General features: G+C 37.3%; 1 protein-coding gene across 1 annotated transcript; it reads left to right on the top strand.

Annotated features, from left to right (window-relative positions):
- Nucleotides 1–5,690: 5,690 nt before the first annotated feature.
- On the top strand, nucleotides 5,691–17,965 carry LOC130717165 (carbon catabolite repressor protein 4 homolog 6-like). Its single transcript, XM_057567302.1, has 15 exons — nucleotides 5,691–5,838; nucleotides 5,932–6,214; nucleotides 7,017–7,180; nucleotides 7,647–7,712; nucleotides 13,590–13,642; nucleotides 14,179–14,260; nucleotides 14,396–14,427; nucleotides 14,793–14,874; nucleotides 15,095–15,187; nucleotides 15,274–15,306; nucleotides 15,392–15,480; nucleotides 15,577–16,717; nucleotides 16,831–16,916; nucleotides 17,176–17,260; nucleotides 17,522–17,965. Exons 1-15 carry the CDS (start codon nucleotides 5,740–5,742, stop codon nucleotides 17,600–17,602), a joined length of 2,469 nt encoding a protein of 822 aa, XP_057423285.1. The 5' UTR covers nucleotides 5,691–5,739; the 3' UTR covers nucleotides 17,603–17,965.
- The last annotated feature ends 782 nt before the right edge of the window (nucleotides 17,966–18,747 follow it).

Below are 18,747 nucleotides of genomic sequence, written 5' to 3'. Positions count from 1 at the left end.
ATCTATAGGTAAAAGGTCTCAACCCCATGTTAGTGAGCTCTAGAATGAACAATGCTTCCTGACCCCACCCAAGAAATTAGGCAACGACTCGAAAGCCGCAATTTACATCCCTTTTTGGGGATAAAATGTAAGAAACAGAGCCTAGAATTTGGGGAGGGAGCCGACTAAGGTAACACTGTGTCACAACATCGAACTTCGATTTCTTTTTTGAAAGATTACGAATCCTTTTCACCATCCTCACTTCACCACCCACTCTTTTCCTTTTGAGACTCTGAAATATTGAACAAGTTTAGTAACATAAAAATACACTTACAGACAAAAAAAATCCAAGGAGAGGGAGAGCAAGAAATTACTTGTTCCCGTTTCCCATAGCTTTAGCAGCGGTGGTGTGAAATGAATGATGTTTTTCTTTAAAATAACTTTTTTACACAGAGCGACAGTAGGAGTACCAGAAAAACCCACCTTAGCCTTAGATGTCTTCTTCTTTCTAGCATCTGCCTTCTTCTTTCTAGCATTTGTCTCCTCCACCACCCCATAATTTGGAATTGTCGTCGACTCCTCATCAAATAAAGTTGGTTATTTCTATTTCGGACTTAGACTCACCTTCCCTAGGCCTTCTAGAGGTTCTTATTCTTGTTTCACTTCAGCGTTGGATTCTTTTGTCGCCTCATGAACATAATTGTTTAACAAATCTATACACCATTTTAGTTCCAATAAATTAGTTCGCTATTGCACCATTTTAGTTCGCTATTATTAACCATTCAATATTTCAATTTTTACAGAATTTACTTTTAACACTTGATTTTCTCATGAAACTAAAATGCATCTCTGCCAATACTTTTAATTTTGTGAAAGTCGAGCACATCTTTAATCAGCTCGCATATGATATGTTTTATTTATTTGGGACATTTAACATTGTGCATAACAAACATTGTAGGCTTGAATCTAGTCTTTTTTAACTATTTTCATTATTAGGATTAGAACGTTTCAGACTTTTTGGAACTGCACCAGCTCAGAAACCACCGTTCAGCACCAACTTTATTGTCATTACTACAGATGGAAGCTCTCTAAAGTCAGATGAGAATGATGAGAAGTCGGAGAAGAAGTTTTGTGTGGAAGTAATAGCTAGAGATCATAAAGGGGATTTTTATGGGGTGTTTCTCGCATGGTTACTAAATATGACACAAAGGCTGATGAGGAAGAATTGAATATTGGCTATGTGGAGAAGAAGAGAATATATGAGGCTCTTCATTTTTGCGAGAAGAGAGTATATGCCCTTCTTCATCTTTTCAAGGAGACCATTAACTACATCCCTATAATAAAGAGAAATAACATTTTTAGTGTATATTTTTTATTCATATACTCAAATTACATGTGAACTGAAGCTGATTTTATGCTAGTATACAGGTGCGTTACAGTCAAAATAGAAAGCAGATGATAATACATGCAATAGGTTTTAAAGTGAACGAACATTTTTTGATCTACAAGTTCTTGGGGTGCTATTTTACTATTTTATTTCTTATTTCTTTTGGTTTACTAGGAAACTGATTGTTTAAGTACATGAAAAATATGGTTTTTGGTGTTCAAAAGGAACACGTAACCCATCTACAGTCCCGAAGTTGTTTTGTGAGTATCCTCTTAAGCCAAGCGAATTTGGTGGCCAAACCCGTAAGTCCAATTTAGAGAAGTTAGTTTCTCGACCATACTCATCCAAAAGCTCATCAATAGTAGGTTTGCGAAACATATCCCTAACTGTGATAGATTTAAGGCTTGTGTAATCGAGCAAAAATGTCAAGTTCCATCTTTTTTCTTAACCAATAGGGTTTGACAAGACAAGGGGTTAGTACTAGTTACCACGATTCCTTCTTGAAGCATATCTGTTAGAATTGTTGCGATAACTTCCTTTAGAAAATGAAAGGAAAAGTAAACGTGATGTTTACATAATTACTATTTTATCCTTTTTATATAAACTCTTAAAAATAATTTATTCCCTTCTTAAAAAAAATGTTAAATTAAGGTATTTTTAACTAAAAAACTAACTTACGAAAATTTATCAAATATTTTAATTACAACATTTTATATATATTTTTAAAATTTATTGTTAGCTTTTCATGCTACTTCAAACTTGTGACATGTTAGTACATGGAGATATTCCAAAATTTAAAATTATTGGTAGAGTATATATATTATATTAAAACTATAGTAGTTAAAAGGAAAATATAAAAACAAATAAAAGAAAACTGTATGCTTAGGTGGTCGTACCAGGACAACCAATTTTTCAATTTTTCTTCCATAATTGAGGTATATGATTTGTGATGGCCCCACCATTTTACACTATTTTCATTCATTTTCAACTTAACCAAACATAGAATAAGACTTAAAAAAACCCTAGAATGTTGAGCATGTGTTGCTTATGGTCTCGAGTTGCGGCTGAGGAGTTCCCGTTTGGTTGAGCATGTGTTGCTTCTCGTCTTATTAGTTGCGGCTGAGGTGTTCCCGTTTGGTTGAGCCTGTGTAGCTTCTGGTCTTGAGTTGCGGCTGAAAAGTTCCCGTTTGGTTGAACATGTTTCTGCTTCTCGTTCTCGTGGGGTTTCCTCTCCTGTTTGATACTTGTTTTGCTTGGTCGGGATTGCTTTTGGTTGGTGGTTGCTTGTCTTTGATTTTCGTGTTAGGTGTTGTTTGTTGTTTGGCTGGAAGCACGTGGTGGTAGGTCTTTTTGGTTTGGGTCTTGTTTGGTTTTGCATGAGTTTTTCGGGGCTTTTCGGTTTCTTAGGCTTTATATCTTTCATGGTGGGGTTTTATTTCAGTCTGCGCTATAGTTTGCGACTGGTTGGACTTTGTTCTTTACAATCTTGTTCAAGATTGTACTTTTATCTATATATATCATTTTGCTTTCTAAAAAAAAAACCAAGAATGCGAAATTTGTTTGGTAAGGAAGAGATAGTAGAGAGACATATAGAAGAGACATGAAGCATCTATGTTTATTTGTTGAGTGAGAGAAGGGAGATAAAGAGGAGCCACATTGGTAGGTCCCACAACTTTTTGTGGTCTCTCTAAATTGAAAAGAAATGAGTGCTGCCATTTTTCAATTTCTTTTTACGTTTTCCACAGTCTAGCAGTCACATTACTAACGATTTGACATTTGCTAGAATGTGCCCGAAACCGCTGCAAATCCATTAGAACTAGATAAAAGTATTCTTATACACAAAGGACCCATTTGGTGGTCAGGATATGATATGATATGTGAATATGATAGCAACAAGATATGATAAGAGCAGGATAGACTCTTATCATATCATGTGTTTGAAATGCACATGATAAGGACAAGATATGATAAGAAAAAATGTATCAGATTTATATTTGAATAAAAAATACATTTAAAAATTGAATATTCTATTAAATTTAATTTCCTAACATTTTAAAAAATGAGTCTATATTTTAAAATAACTAAAATTAATTAGTCTATTTTATTGTTTTGGAGATAATCTATATTTTAAATAAAATTATGCAGTTAACCAATTGGTTTTCACTTAGTTGTGACACATGATAATTAACAATAAAATTTAACTAAATTAAGAATATTATTATTTTAAAAGTACTTTATATTTAAATTATAAATTATTATATAAGCAGATAAGTAGTTTTAAATAATAGGAGATGAAAATAGAAAATTAATCTATTACTATTAAAAAAACAATATTTGTAATCAATGGTTTTCACTTAGTTGTGACACGTGATAAACAATAAAAATTAACTAAATTAAAAATATTATTATTTCAAAAATACTTTATATTTAAATTATTATATAAGTAGATAAATAATTTTTAAATAATAGGAGATGAAAATATTAAATTAGTCTATTAATATTAATAAATCAATATTTGTAAGTGAGTAGCCTATTTTACTATTTGTGAATAATAATTTTATTTATTTTTTATTTTATTTAAACTAATATTTTATATTTATTAATTAATATTATTATAAATTATAAATTATATAATATTAAAATAAATTAATTTGCAGTTAGGATACTGAAAGAAAATATATAACTGGTATCCTATCCTGTTCTATCCTAACTCCCCTCTCAGGATAACTTTTACACATGATTGACAGGATAGGATAGGAGACAGGATAGTGTTATCCTTTACTGCTGGCGCAACAAACAACAGATAACAACAAGATATGATTATTATTTTGTCTTATCATATCCTGTCCTGGCCACCAAGCGGACCCAAAATGTATGGGTAAATAGTCAAGTTGGTCCCTGAATGTGTCAGCCACCTTCAAGTTCGTCCCTAAACTTCTAAAATGTCTCCCGCGGTCCCTGAATGTGGCAAAAGTCATTCAAGCTAGTCCCTAGGGTTAAAATCGTTAACGGACGTTAACTGAAATGTTGACTTGAAATTTTTTTTTCCATGGTGGAGTATCCACGTGTAAAATGAAAGTTAGGCATAAAAATTAAAGTCAATTTAGTCCCTCTTTTATCATTATTCATCTTCTTCATCCCAACTCCATGACCCTAATGCAAACCCAGCAATCTCAATCCCCATCATCTTTTTCCCCTTCCTCTTCCTTGTCGGTTTCCCTCTCCAGCCACCAACGATGAAGTTTAGAACCGCGCGAACTCTGTTGGAATCGCCGCGCCCGATCTCGCCTGCTAGCGAGTTGAGGGGCTCCGACAAGACCTTGAGCTTCTCTACTAGATCCACCTCCTCAGCGCGCCACCGCCGCGCGCTCCGTCTTCGAGAACAAGAGCTGTGGTTTTAGATCTGAATCTGGTTCGCTAAACCTCCCTCCTCACCCATTTGTGCGATGGTTTCGGTGGTGCTCTGGTTCCTTGAGTTGAGACTGAATCAGAAGAAAGTTTCAGTGGTGCTCTAGTTCTGCAGACTTCTAGTTTTATTTCTAAGTTTTTTCCTCAATTGCAGGTGATTATCTCATTTTCAATTTTAAGGGTAATAAGATCAAAAGACAGTAAATATGTAGAAGAGGATCTTGTTGTGATTCCAGCTGCTCCTATAGTTGAGTACAGTATCATAGCCTCCTTTGAGATACGTAGAAAAATTGATGGTGAAAGTGGGAATTCTTTCTTCTTCTTTGTGCATCACAACATAAAAACCGAATCTTTTTTCTTCTTTTTGCATCAAATTGGAAGAAGGAGACTTGAGAATTGAAACCAGGTTTGAAATCAATTTCAGAATACTTGAGACCCAACTCATTGATTCACCGAAGCCACACAAGTCATGCCTTGAGAATTTGAGATTTCCCCCAAATTTTAGGGTTCATCTTCATATAAACGAGATCATGGACTAAATTGAAGTCTTTTTAAACATTCCCAAATTTCAAATGCCACGTAAGCTTCAGCCTTTATAAAAAAAAAATCCACATCAGTCTTCCGTTAACGTCCGTCAACGATTTTAACCCAGGGACTAACTTGAATGACTTTTGGCACATTCAGGGACCGTGGGAGGTATTTTAGAAGTTTAGGGACGAACTTAAAGGCGGCTGACACATTCAGGGACCAACTTGACTATTTACCCCAAAATGTATATTTCTTACATTTTCATTTTTTACCAAGCAAATCATTAGCTTTATTGTTCTTTGGGCTTGGTCTAGAACCATTGACAAAAAAAAGTACCCCCACGCGTCACTTGGACGAGCGTGCATAAACGCGTCACTTAGTCACTCACTCACTCACTCACCCCCTCTCCTTCTAATCTCACTGTTTCTCCTCCTAAAATGCGACGCGCTCCTCCCTCTACCCATTTCCTCGCCACCGCCACCGCCACCGCCACCGCCACCGCCACCGCCACCGCCACAATGTCTTCACGCCCGCACGTACGTACAATCCACACACACACACATTAACTCACACTCACAGTAACCACTTTCAGAGTTTAACGCTCCTATCTTTCTTTTCTTCTTTCGCAGCACCGTGGACGCGGCAGAGGATTCTCCGGCCGCCCCTACTCCGCCGCCAGAGACCAGTTCGTTACCGGCGACTCTCACTTCCGGTCCGTACGCGACGCCAATTCCGGAATCCGCCGTGGAGGCTTCGCGAATCAAACGCAGTATAATCAGAATCCGCCGCGGCCTTATCCTCCTCCTCCGACGCAGTTCCGGCCGCCGAATCACCGGCAAGCGTTTCGTCCGAAGCCTCCGGATTATCGAGAGTGGGAGCTCGCTCTTACGCCGCCACCTCCTCCGCATTGTGGTACTTCACACTTTTTGCCTCGCGATTATGACTTCTGTTCCAAAATCAGGGTTTAGCGTAGTGGACAGATTGGATAAGCTTTTCAAAGTGCTTTTCTAAATAATAGCTTTTTACCCAAGTTAAAATCAGCTTTTGCAATATCTATTTCAAAAGCTCTTATGAACTTATATGCACTTCTTGTTTGTAAGTTAGAAATCAAATATTGTATCAGTTGCGAAACTCTGGTAAGATAGAAATAGATTTTGATCCTAACTCAGCTATAGCCTAATTGTGAATGTTTGAATTCATGATGTTGCTACATTTCATTGTTCTGAATTCTGACATGTTAGATTGTGAACAAGTAATGTGGAGTGGTTAGCTATAGGTTATCAATATAATTGAGCAATCACGTGCTTTTAGGATGTTAGGCAAGAAGTGATAAGTTTTTTACTACTCACATAGCATGAGGTTTGGATTTCGTGCTATAAGAGTTGGATTGCATCTGAACATGCACTATTTATTTCATATACCTAGTTGGATAAAAGGCTCTTGCTTCACTTGTGAATTTTCGATGCTATCCAGATTCTAAATGAACTAGGTTTAATTCAAAAGTGAGAATGGTAAACCGAATTTTGAGATTCAATATTTCAATCTTTTACTAAAACTGTGCCCAAAAGGAGGAGCTGAATCTGCTTGAGGTTGATTATTTATTAGTATTCCCCATTCCCCCCACCCCATGCTTTGTTGCTCATATTTCATTATTTTGGAGTTATAAATCATCACACAAATTCAGATTGCAATTTTTTTTCTCTATCCTCAACAGAACGGTTTATAGTCCTTTCGTATAATATATTGGCTGACTACCTGGCTATGGAGCATGGGAGACTTTATTCACACATACCTCGTTACATGTTGGACTGGCAGTGGAGAAAGAATAATATAGTTTTTGAGCTTGGGTTGTGGTCTGCTGATATCATGTGTTTACAGGTTATTAAGCTGTTACATATTACACCTCATTTAACATGTTTGTGACCATACTTTGTTGTAAAGTTAGTTTGGCTTGTTTAATAATCATGATATGAATCACAGATGCTGTACTTGGCTCTTACATTTTTAAGAAAATGAAACAGTGCATGGTAGATTCTTCTTCACATATAATCATTGATATCAGACTTGTACTTTCACATCTTGTCACATATTCTACCTCATTTCTGAATAAAATACTTTAGATTTGTTTTTGAAGTCCAAACATGATTTTTAAGTTGCATTAACATCTCAATAAGATTTCTGTCTTTGAATTTTTGTTTTTTTTTTTTTCTCGGGCATTCTTTGCTGATCATGTAATGATTAATTCTTTATTGTGTTATACATGTGGGTACTGGATTTGGAAAATCTGATTAACAGTAGCATTAGAAATAGTGATTCCCTTTTGAATTTATTTTATCACTTTCAGGAGGTTGATAGATTTCATGAGTTGGCAGAGGATTTTAAGGCTAAGGGATACAGTGGCATCTGGAAGGTGGGTAAGAAGTGTTAATTGTCTAAAGGTTGCATTTTCAAAACTTTTTTGTTTGATGCTGCTTGTGCCATTTTTCGTAAATATTAGTTTGTTTTAGGCTTTATTTTTAGTTTGTACTTCTATGACTTCTATGATGTTTCCTAAAAGGACATTGTTTTTATTTTTATATAATAATAACTGACTATCAGATTTGAGTGTGACATTGTTGAAAACTCTATTCTATGAATCTCATTCTCATTGATTTTCAAAGTTACTGAATACAAGAGTGAATACAGTTTATATAGTGTATAGTGAACACTCTAGCTTGTCAATCAAGCTAACCAATCTTAACAAACTCTAACAAATGCAGTTATGACAACTCAGCATGACAGCTAAGCAAAACTAACTTTGACAGCTAGCATAACTAACTCTAAGATTGACTGTATACACAGTCAGCAGCTACTTAATAGTAGCTTCTACTACACGGTATGTGATGTACTCTAATAGACCCCCTCAAACTCAAGGTGGGTGAGAATGAACTTTCTCAATCACATTGAGTTTGGAATGAAGAAGCTCAAACCGGGTAGGAGAGAGGGCTTTAGTGAAGAGATCTGCTAGCTGATCCTCAGAAGGAATGTGATGAACAAAGAGTGACTTAGCAAGAACTTTCTCCCGCACAAAGAAGATATCAAGCTCCATATGCTTAGTTCTGGTGTGAAGAACTGGATTATGAGTAAGAGCAACAGCCCCCATATTATCACAGAACACTCTTGGAGGAGTAAAGGGAACCTGAAGTTCCTGTAACAAGGATTGAACCCAAAGTAACTCTGCTGAGGTATTGGCCAAGCTGCGGTATTCAGCCTCTGTGCTAGACCTAGCCACCAAGGTCTGCTTCTTGGAGCTCCAGGAGACTAGATTGGGACCAAAAAAGACAAGTCCCTGAGGTTGATCTTCTGTCATCAGGATCTGATCCCCAGCCAGCATCACAAAAAGCAACAAGGGGAACAGAAGTATGCAAGGAACAAGGTCTAAGATGAAGACCATGATGTAAAGTACCTTTAAGATACCTAAGTATGCGTTTCACTGCCTTCCAATGATCTTCCAAGGGCTGACTGAGAAACTGACACACTTTATTGACAGCAAAACTAATTTCTGGTCTTGTCAAAGTAGCATACTGCAGTGCACCAACAATTGATCTGTATAGAGTAGGATCTGCAAAATAGTCTGAGCCATATTTGCTTAGTTTGGCACCTCCAATCATGGGAGTAGAAATGCCTCTAGCATCCCCCATTTCAGCTCTCTCAAGTAAATCAGTAATGTACTTTGTTTGAGTTAAAAGTAAAGACTGATCCTTCAAGTGATGAACTTGTACTCCCAAGAAATAATCAAGCTGCCCCAATTGCTTCAAAGAGAACTCTGAATCAAGGTTCTGAACCACTTGCTGAACCTGAGGCAGTGAATTGCCAGTGATGATAATGTCATCTGCATAAACAAGAATGTAGATGCAGCACCCTTTAGTGTAAAATGTGAACAAAGAAGGGTCACATTTGCTAGGAGCAAAACCATACTTTACTAGGGCTGCTCGCAGCCTCTCAAACCAAGCCCTTGGAGCTTGTTTGAGGCCATAGAGGGCTTTGTGCAGCTTGCACACAAGAGACCTATCTGCACATTGAAAACCAGAGGGTTGAGTCATATAGACTTCCTCTTGAAGTGCCCCATTGAGAAAGGCATTATTCACATCAAGCTGATGAATGTGCCACTTCTTAGTGATGGCCAATGTGAGGATAATGCGAATAGGTATAGGCTTTACTACTGGAGAAAAAGTTTCAGAGTAGTCAAAACCTTTCACTTGATGATAACCCTTGGCTACCAACCTTGCCTTGTATCTATTGATGGTCCCATCTGGATTCTCTTTAATCCTGAATACCCATTTACAGCCAATAGGCTTCCTATCCTTAGGAAGAGGGACCAAAGTCCAGGTATCATTAGCCATTAAAGCATCATATTCTGCCTGCATAGCAGCTTTCCACTTAGGATCCTTAAGAGCTTGAGTAGAGGTTGTAGGTTCTGCCTGTGTGAGAAGTAAAGTAGGAAACAACCTTGGCATAACAATGCCAGACTTTGCCCTTGTTTGCATGGGATGAACATTCCCAATAGGCTGAGGAATAGCTCCAGCAGAAGACTCTGAGTGATTGTCCACTTGGTTGGCTGAACCAAAAGGTGAAGCAGGCATAGAAGAGGGACTAAGCTGCTGCTGTACTGAAAGGTCACTTTGATGACTAGCCTCTGAAGATGAGGCAGAAGCTGCAGGAGGGTGTGAAACAGTAGCAGCAGGTTGCTCAGCAGTCACAGTAGTAGGAACAATAGGAATAACTGAAGAAACACCTTGGTCAGAACCAACAGCCGCAGAAGAGGGAAACATATGAGAGTATGGGAAGTTGAACTCATCAAAGACCACATCTCTTGAGACATAGATCTTACCCTCATTGTCCATACACTTTTAACCTTGATGTTGTGAAGAATATCCCAAGAACACACATAGCTTAGACCGGAGAGACAGCTTAGAGTGTGTATAAGGCCTTAAATGTGGATAACAAGCACAACCAAAAACCTTAAGCAGGTTGTAGTCAGGGTGTGTGTTAAAAAGCTTGAAATGTGGACTCATGTTGCCTAAAACTAAGGTAGGTAATCTGTTAATAAGAAAAACAGCTGCTAGAAAGGCATGATCCCAAAACTGATATGGCAAATGAGCATGTGCTAGCAAGGAAAGACCAGTCTCAACAATATGGCGATGCTTTCGTTCTACACTACCATTTTGATGGTGTGTATAGGGACAAGTTAGCCTATGAACAATCCCTAATTTTGTAAAATAGGGTGTGAGTGGTTTGAACTCTGCCATTATCAGTTTGTACAGACTTAAGTTTCAAGTTAAATTTCAATTCAACCATAGCCATAGTAGTCAATCGCGGCAAATAGCGGCGCTATCGCGCCGTCGCGTCGCGTCGCGGCCCTTCCCCGCGATTCTGAATCGATCGCGTCGCGGAACGCCGTCGCGGCTGTCGCGCCGCGAATCGCGGCCAAATCGCGTTCAAATCGCGTTCAATCGCAGCAAATCGCGGTGCTCCAGGTTGAAGATGGGTCGGATCCAAGGAAAATCCCCAAATTGCCCTCAAAATTTCAAAATTAGGTTAAAATTTGAGGGTACTTTTGGGATTTCGCTCTTATAAGTGAAACGGTGCGTTTCACTCGTCTTCTTCAACGCGTTTCTTCTTCTTCTTCTTCAACGCGTTTCTTCTTCTTCATACGCGTTTCCTCTGCAATCTCCGGTGTCGTTCCTTCAGCTCAGCCCCTTCGACCAGAAGTCCAATACCCATGGCCACGGCGCAATCTGACAAGCACCTTCCAGGCTCCGGCGACCACCACCCCTGTTTCTCTTGGGCCTTTGTTCTGTTCTGAGTTGCTCTGTTTTTTATCTTCTATTCCTCTATTTTTCTTTCCTTTCTTTTCCTTCTTATTTATTATTCTGTTCTCAAAAATACTTCTCCAGTTCTTCTCCTCTAGTATTCCTCTCTTCTCTATCACTTCATCATGTTATGAATTTGAATTTTGAAGTTATATTTATCCCTTTTTAGTAATTATATGTATATATTAATTATATAATATTATATGTGAAAAATCAAAATAGCGGTCATCCCGCTATCCGCTATCCCGCTATCCCACTTTTGGGGTCGGCCGCTACGCGCCGCGATCCGGGATTGACTACTATGACCATAGCTTGAAACTGGAGAAAAACATAACATGTATCAGACTTCTTTCTCATTGGAAAAATCCAAGTGAAACGAGAGAAGGCATCCACACAAGTGAGAAAGTAAGAGAAACCACAAGAAGACTCAATAGAAGCAGGCCCCCATAGGTCAGCAAAAACCAGTTCCAAAGGTAAAGTATAGACAGTATTAGAAGAATGAGAAGGCAATCTATGTGATTTTGAAAGACAACATGCTGAACAAACAGTGAACTTTGTTTTATTAGGTATGGGAATATTACAAGAAGTTAAAGCTGAATGTAAAGCCTCATGATGAGGATGACCTAGTCTAGAGTGCCATAAACCATAAGAGGTTGGGCTTACAATAGTAGATGACTTGTTACTAGAACTAGGTATAGTAGAACTAGGTAAAACAGCTGACAAGGCAGAAACTGAATCTGAAACAGCAACTGGAGGCAAGGAATTTGGAACTTGAACAGAAGAACTCTTGGAAAGAGAAGGAGTGTGCATGCCTTCAAAGGCATACAAGCCATCTGGACCAACAAGACCTTTAAGAAGGACCCTAGAGGTGACCTGACATTTCACAACACAAAAAGAGGAGTGAAACTCAAAGTAAACATTATTATCTCTTGCAAATTTACTCACACTAACCAGATTTTTGGTTATATCAGGAACTAAAAGCAGATTTTTGAGAGTGAGTGTGGTGTTAGGATGATAGGGAGAGGGAGAGGAAGCAGATCCTATAGAGAGGATTGGCAAACCTTGTCCATTCCCCATGAAGATGTGATCATTACCAGCAAGAGAAACACTATCTGAGACAACTGATGCATCATTAGTCACATGGTGAGTGGCACCAGAATCAGGGAACCAAGTGCTCAGATTTGTTGAAGCAGAAGAGCCTCCTGCTTGTGATGGACCAGTGATCATAGCTTGAGGTGGTCTTGCATTGTAATTCCCAGATCTGTGCCCTCCACTTGTGAACTGAGAAGAGGATGAATTATTCCAAGGTGTACCAGCAAAAGGATGAAAACCAAACTGCTGAGGACCAAAAGGAAATCCTGGAAAAGAAGAACCAGGTCCAGAGTATTGCTGTTGTCCAAACTGAGTTGGATTTCCAAACTGAGGAGAACCACAGTAAGGAGAGAAACCAAACTGAGGCATAGAAACCATAGGGAAATTAGGAAATTGCATTCCATAGCCTGAGTTCATGCCAAACATGCCAGTAGAAGGAGTGGAAGAAGCACGATGATAGCAGATACTGGCATCATGACCATACTTCTTGCAGATCTGACATTGCACACTGCGATTGTTGCCTCTGCCTCCGCCACGTCCATTGTAGCCACCGCGAGAGTTGTTGCCTCCACTACGTCCATTGTAACCACCACGACCACGCAAATCAGAGAAACCACTGCGTTCATCACCGCGCTCATCAAACGAGCGCTCCTCATAGGAAGAATCAACGGAGCTGGAAGCATAAAACTCTATTCTATGAATCTCATTCTCATTGATTTTCAAAGTTACTGAATACAAGAGTGAATACAGTTTATATAGTGAACACTCTAGCTTGTCAATCAAGCTAACCAATCTTAACAAACTCTAACAAATGCAGTTATGACAACTCAGCATGACAGCTAAGCAAAACTAACTTTGACAGCTAGCATAACTAACTCTAAGATTGACTGTATACACACAGTCAGCAGCTACTTAATAGTAGCTTCTACTACACGGTATGTGATGTACTCTAATAGACATGATATTTTGTGTACCATTAAGAATTTGAAATGTATAAATGTCCCTTCTATCTTTCCTTATGGGTCTTTTGGAGTGGAAATGCTGTCACAGGCTAGTTAGACAGATAATTATACTTTTACTTGAGGAGCATCTTCGTAAATGGTGTGTGTCATTCAATTGACAGATTGACTACATTTTAACTTCTCTCCAGTATAATCAACAAGTCATACCTTGGTCATGTCATGTGAAATGATCTGTCTTCAGCATCATCATTTTCTGAAGTATTTTAGTTTTCCTTTTGATATAAGTATCCTCAATTTGATTGATCATATCAAGTATTTGTAGAAGTAAAAAAAACAGTTCTGTTCGTCATGAAGTCTAATGGTATTTCTGTCTACTTATAGATGCGTACCGGCAATCCAGTAGATGGCTGTGCTATCTTTTGGCGAACATCAAGGTTCCCTATAGCTCTACTTTTCTCTGGATGCTACTTGATACTTATCAAAGTGGGATTTGTTTACTTCCCTACTGATTAAACATTCAATGTATTCATGCTCATAGTGTTCTTGCTAAGCTTACCTTTTACCATGCAAAATTATGTGCATCTTTTGGAAAACATTTATGTGTATAGCTTAGACATTCAATGATATTATCAAAGGGAACTAATCTACAATGTGATTATGTGTGGAAATATAATGTATAAGCTAGAGCCTTGTCATATCAGAGCTAAAAAATTTCCCAGTATATATTGTTTACAAATTGAAATCAGTACACTTACGGTAAAACTTATGTACTAGTGATATTTTTTGTTGTTTATCTCTTTTTCATATGTATTTTTTTCTTGTGATTTTGTTGATACTTGACATCACTGTCTCATTGTGCTTAGTTTGCATGTATTATTTTTCCGATATGTTTTTGTTGTGTGTGTGACGGGAGGGGACCATACCTGTCCTGATGCTATTGGATAATCCTGTGTATCCTGATTTATCACAGGTTCAATTTGTTATATGAAGAATGCATTGAGTTCAATAAGCTGGGACTTAGAGACAATGTCGCTCAAATATGTGTACTAGAGGCATGTAACAGTTTCATACTAACTTTTGCCTCGTTCGGTTTCTGTTCAGATAAACTGAATCTTCTATTATCTTATTCGTCACCCCTTTTATTGATGTTCCTGTATTTATTTCCTATATTTTACTCCATTAAACAGCTCATTAATCAAAATGGATCTCTCCCACCCAGGTAAATACTTCATATTGTTGGCTCTTGAATTTGTATATTTCTTCTTTTGTATTATTATTTTTGAGAAAGTGGTAGAGTCTTGCATGTACTATAAAATTTTTTAGAAAATTAAATGCTGTTTGTAATACCATATTTCTCCTATTACTGCATTTAACTCATACAAACAATTTAATGGCCAAACTTAATGCTTTACATGGATTGTCTTGTACTTCATTGATATTGGTTCATTTCAACATGTTAGAATATATAGAAAAATATGATATAATATGAAGATCATATGTTAGAGTAATTTTTTTCTCTCATATTTCCAATTTCTATTCATAGTTTTTGTATGCTCAATGTAACATAAATGTAACATTTCGCAGCTTGAAAGGTTCTAGTAAAGTTGTGGTTTGTAACATTCATGTGCTGTACAATCCTAATAGAGGAGAGATTAAGCTTGGCCAGGTACGGATTGTCTGCTTGATATATAATATTTGTCTGTTTTGATGAATTCCTCGGTGCATCTTATACTGTTCTTTTTTAGATGTATCTCATTGACAGTATGTCATCTGACTGGTTATTTCTCCATTTAAACTGGTCAATATCAAGTCTTCATAGCTGATACCATCACATGATTTCAAATTCTTATAATTTCTTTTTCCTGTATATGATTTGCTTCAAGCAGGTCAGAGTGCTACTGGATAAAGCCAAAGCTGTTTCTGAACTCTGGAATAATGCCCCTATTGTTATCTGTGGAGATTTTAATTGTACCCCTAAGGTTATATTTTATTATACCTTATCATTATCATTTGGTAAAAAATTTTGTTAAGCGGTTATGACATTGACATGTTTTATTTGTTGCAGAGTCCGTTGTACAACTTCATCTCAGAACAGAAGGTATACCCTTTAGTTCAATTACTTCATCTGGCTTTGATGATTGACATATAATGGGGGCAAAAATCTTTTTGTTATATTATTACAGTTAGATCTGTCTGGAATAGATAGGGATAAGGTGTCGGGCCAAGCTTCTGCTACAATTCGCCCACCAAGGCGTGTCGGTACTAATAATAGGTAGACTTTTGAATTTGATACATTTGTGGGATGAAATTTGTTTGATTTCTTTCATGTGGCAATAAATGTCTGCTAAAATCTTTCAAATTAGTGCAGTGAAAGGCCTGCTGATGGTTCAGTTCAGGTCCCATCCACTGAAGGTGACAAGGAAGTTAAGATTGGACAAGATAGTTCTGTGTCAGGCATGCAGAATCCAGAGACAAAGAATAATAGTTCAGAAAACCAACATACTCACACGGTTTTGGACGTGTCCAAGTCTTCGACAGATATGCAGTGTGCAAAGGAGACCGATCAATATGTCGATAAGGATACTCAGGATATAGCTGTTGACCATAAGATTTTTAATGGAGTTGATCATGGAAAAGAAGAGTCAAATACTTATCATAGTGAAAGTAGGCTCCTTATTCATCATATAGATGGTGAGATTCATAATACCACTCCTATGACCTCTTCAGCTCTTGAAACAGTTCACACTGATGCAGCTGGGTTGGGCAGTACACGACATAAACATATATCAGATGCTATCTCATCGTCAAATCAAGAATCTTTAAGTGAAAATTCCAACTTACATGACCCTAAAGGAAATGAACATACACAGGAAGAGCAATCTTCCCGGGTAAATATAGATCTTGAGTCAACAGATGTTGTCAACTTAAAAATTTCTTCAACTCAACCGTCCAGCCAGATTTCAGTTTCCGATGCTTTTGTAGTACCTAATCCAGGGTATAGTGAAAGCCCTTCTTGTGAGGTCGTTGCCGATGACCAAATGGATAGTTCATCGATCTCATGTCTAGTTTACAAATCACATCAATCAACCAACATTGACTTTCCACTAGATGAAAAACTAGGGGAAACATTCCTTGATGAGATAGATAAAACCATCATAGGCAGTGAAAATGTTAGTGAAGATGACAATGTTCTAAAAACTGAATTTCATAATGCCAAAGAAGGTGTTGCTCTCGATCTTGGCCCATCAGTGAAATCAGATTTTGTAAAGTCCTATCAGGTTGAGGAATTAGATTCTGCTTCCGAAGACTTATTGCTGCCTGCAGAAAGCAATGAAGTGGAGGATGAATTGTCTCCAGTTCCAATTTCCAAATCTATAGATCCAGGGAAAACTACTCATAATCCTTCCTTATGGACCCCTATGGAGATAAAAACTGCAGCAGGAAATGCAGAGTGCACCGTCTTGGAGCACCCTTTACTGCTTAGGAGCACATACACTGAAGCTACTATGGTAGATCTAAACGGATCACTTGCACATTTTTTATTTTTTGACTTAAATTTTGTAAGAATAGCAAGCACAGTTTACACCTTATATTTAAAAGATGCATTTTACTGTATGTGCAGAATTGTTCAGGAACTAGAGACCCCCATGGAGAGCCTCTGGTAACCAGTTATCATAGGTGCTTCTCAGGCACTGTTGACTACATATGGTGGGTGCCAACTCCTTACAAGTCTCTTCGGTTACTGTTTTTGTTCTCCTGTGCTGCTTATTTTATTTTGAATTGTAAAATTATAATAAGTGTACAATAAAAAAAGTATCCTTGGTTAAGTTCTTTAGTTGCATAACGTTTTATCCATCAACATTCCCAGGAGCACTCAAAAAAATTGATTTTACACTGTATGCTTACTCTGATTCTGTACAAAAGGAGTTGACAGATATATACATTTTTCCCTTGATCTATCATATAGGCGATCTGAAGGTCTGCAAACCACCAGAGTTCTTGCTCCAATACCTAAACATGTCATGGAATGGACTCCAGGGTTCCCTACAAAGGTAACATTAATTTTGTAATCTGGTGTGAAATTGTCCGAAGTGTCTTTCACTCAGTTTTCATTATGATGTTACCCATGGTCTCACGTAAGAGACTTTTCTGGTAATAATAGAGGTACTGGGGGAGCGAGTCTGCATTTATACTTATCCCTCCACGACTATGTTGCTTGAAATGGCATTCTCTCATACATTTCCCTATATTTTGCTAGTTGCTTGAAATATGAACTTATTTTCATCTTTTTCCCTTTCCCTGTCTGCATACAGAAATGGGGTAGTGATCATATTGCCTTGGTATCCGAGTTGGCTTTCTTGAAAGAGGGTAGCGACATCAGCAAGGATGTTTAGTAGCAGTTCACCCAATCAATTATGAGCTTTTGCCATCTTACGACCATCAAATGCAGTGCCGATGCTTGCCCTAATTTGCCCCCTTCAGGTTTTATGTTGTAGGAATCTCTAAAGGTTGTATATAGAATAATTTATATTGATCCTCAGATGGGAGCAAATGAGCAATGAAGACTCGGTAGATCTCACTCACAATGAGACAAGTATCTTTTGTTTTTTAAATTTTAGAAATAATTAAAATTAGGGATAATTTATAAAAGTCAGGTGTCATGTTTTATGATGGGGGAGTATGGACTACACGAGTACTGGAAAAGTTTCCCTCAGTTCGATCCTGTACATTTAATAAAGTTGAGCTCGTATATACTACACTAGGATGTTTTCAAGCAATTCGTCAACAGGTTAAAATGGAGTGTGTGATATTTGCTTAAATTCAGAGTTTTCATTTTCTTCACAATTTTCCACTTCAAAATTTTATCATGAAAAACGTGCTTTAATTTGACTGTCCATTTTCATGCTGTTTCATTTAGAGTGTTGCATGTTTTGTTTTAAATTGAATCCAACTGGATGGTTTAGATTCCTTTCACGTTTCGTGCCTCGTAACATACTTTCTCAAATTTTAATATACCGGATGTGGTTTTCAACTGGAAACCAAACATGCTCAGTAGAATTGTATTAATGTTATCTTAGTCTGTTTAAACTTATTTGAAGCTCTTTAGAAATGTTTCGTGAACAATGTTTTCTCACGAGCTTATATTTTTTTCAAATCCTATTTGAAAAGCTTATAATTTTATTGTATTTACTTTCATTTTTACTTATCATTTAAAAAAAACTCCTTTACCATTAGTTTGTAAAAAATACTATATATGCCTACTTTGTAAATAATTTTTACTTTATCCGCCAATCATTTTAAACATGATCCTTTCAAATTTGTTATGCAAGTGTTTAAAGAATTGAAGTTTAGTTTGTTTTTAGATTAGTTATGTGAATGCTCACATTTCTGAATTGCTACAAAAGATACTTTAACTAATTTATAATTAGTGACATGTGACAAATATTCTTTTAGTCTAAATCATAAGAAACATTGCCTCATGCGCCTAAAAAAGACACCTCCAAACACAAACTTAAGCTAAGCATTATTCTCTTCCATG

This window comes from Lotus japonicus, chromosome 5 (assembly GCF_012489685.1).
Source record: "Lotus japonicus ecotype B-129 chromosome 5, LjGifu_v1.2".
Classification (NCBI taxonomy): Eukaryota; Viridiplantae; Streptophyta; class Magnoliopsida; order Fabales; family Fabaceae; genus Lotus; species Lotus japonicus.
Note: the sequence above shows the minus strand (reverse complement) of the source record. Positions and strands in the feature narration are given on the sequence as shown.

Coding starts and splice junctions, on each gene's coding strand:
- LOC130717165 (XM_057567302.1), top strand. CDS start 5,740: ATGCGACGCGCTCCTCCCTCTACCCATTTCCTCGCCACCGCCACCGCC. Junction 13,643..14,178: donor ATCTTTTGGCGAACATCAAG/GTTCCCTATAGC, acceptor GATTTATCACAG/GTTCAATTTGTTATATGAAG. Junction 14,261..14,395: donor CTCAAATATGTGTACTAGAG/GCATGTAACAGT, acceptor TCCATTAAACAG/CTCATTAATCAAAATGGATC.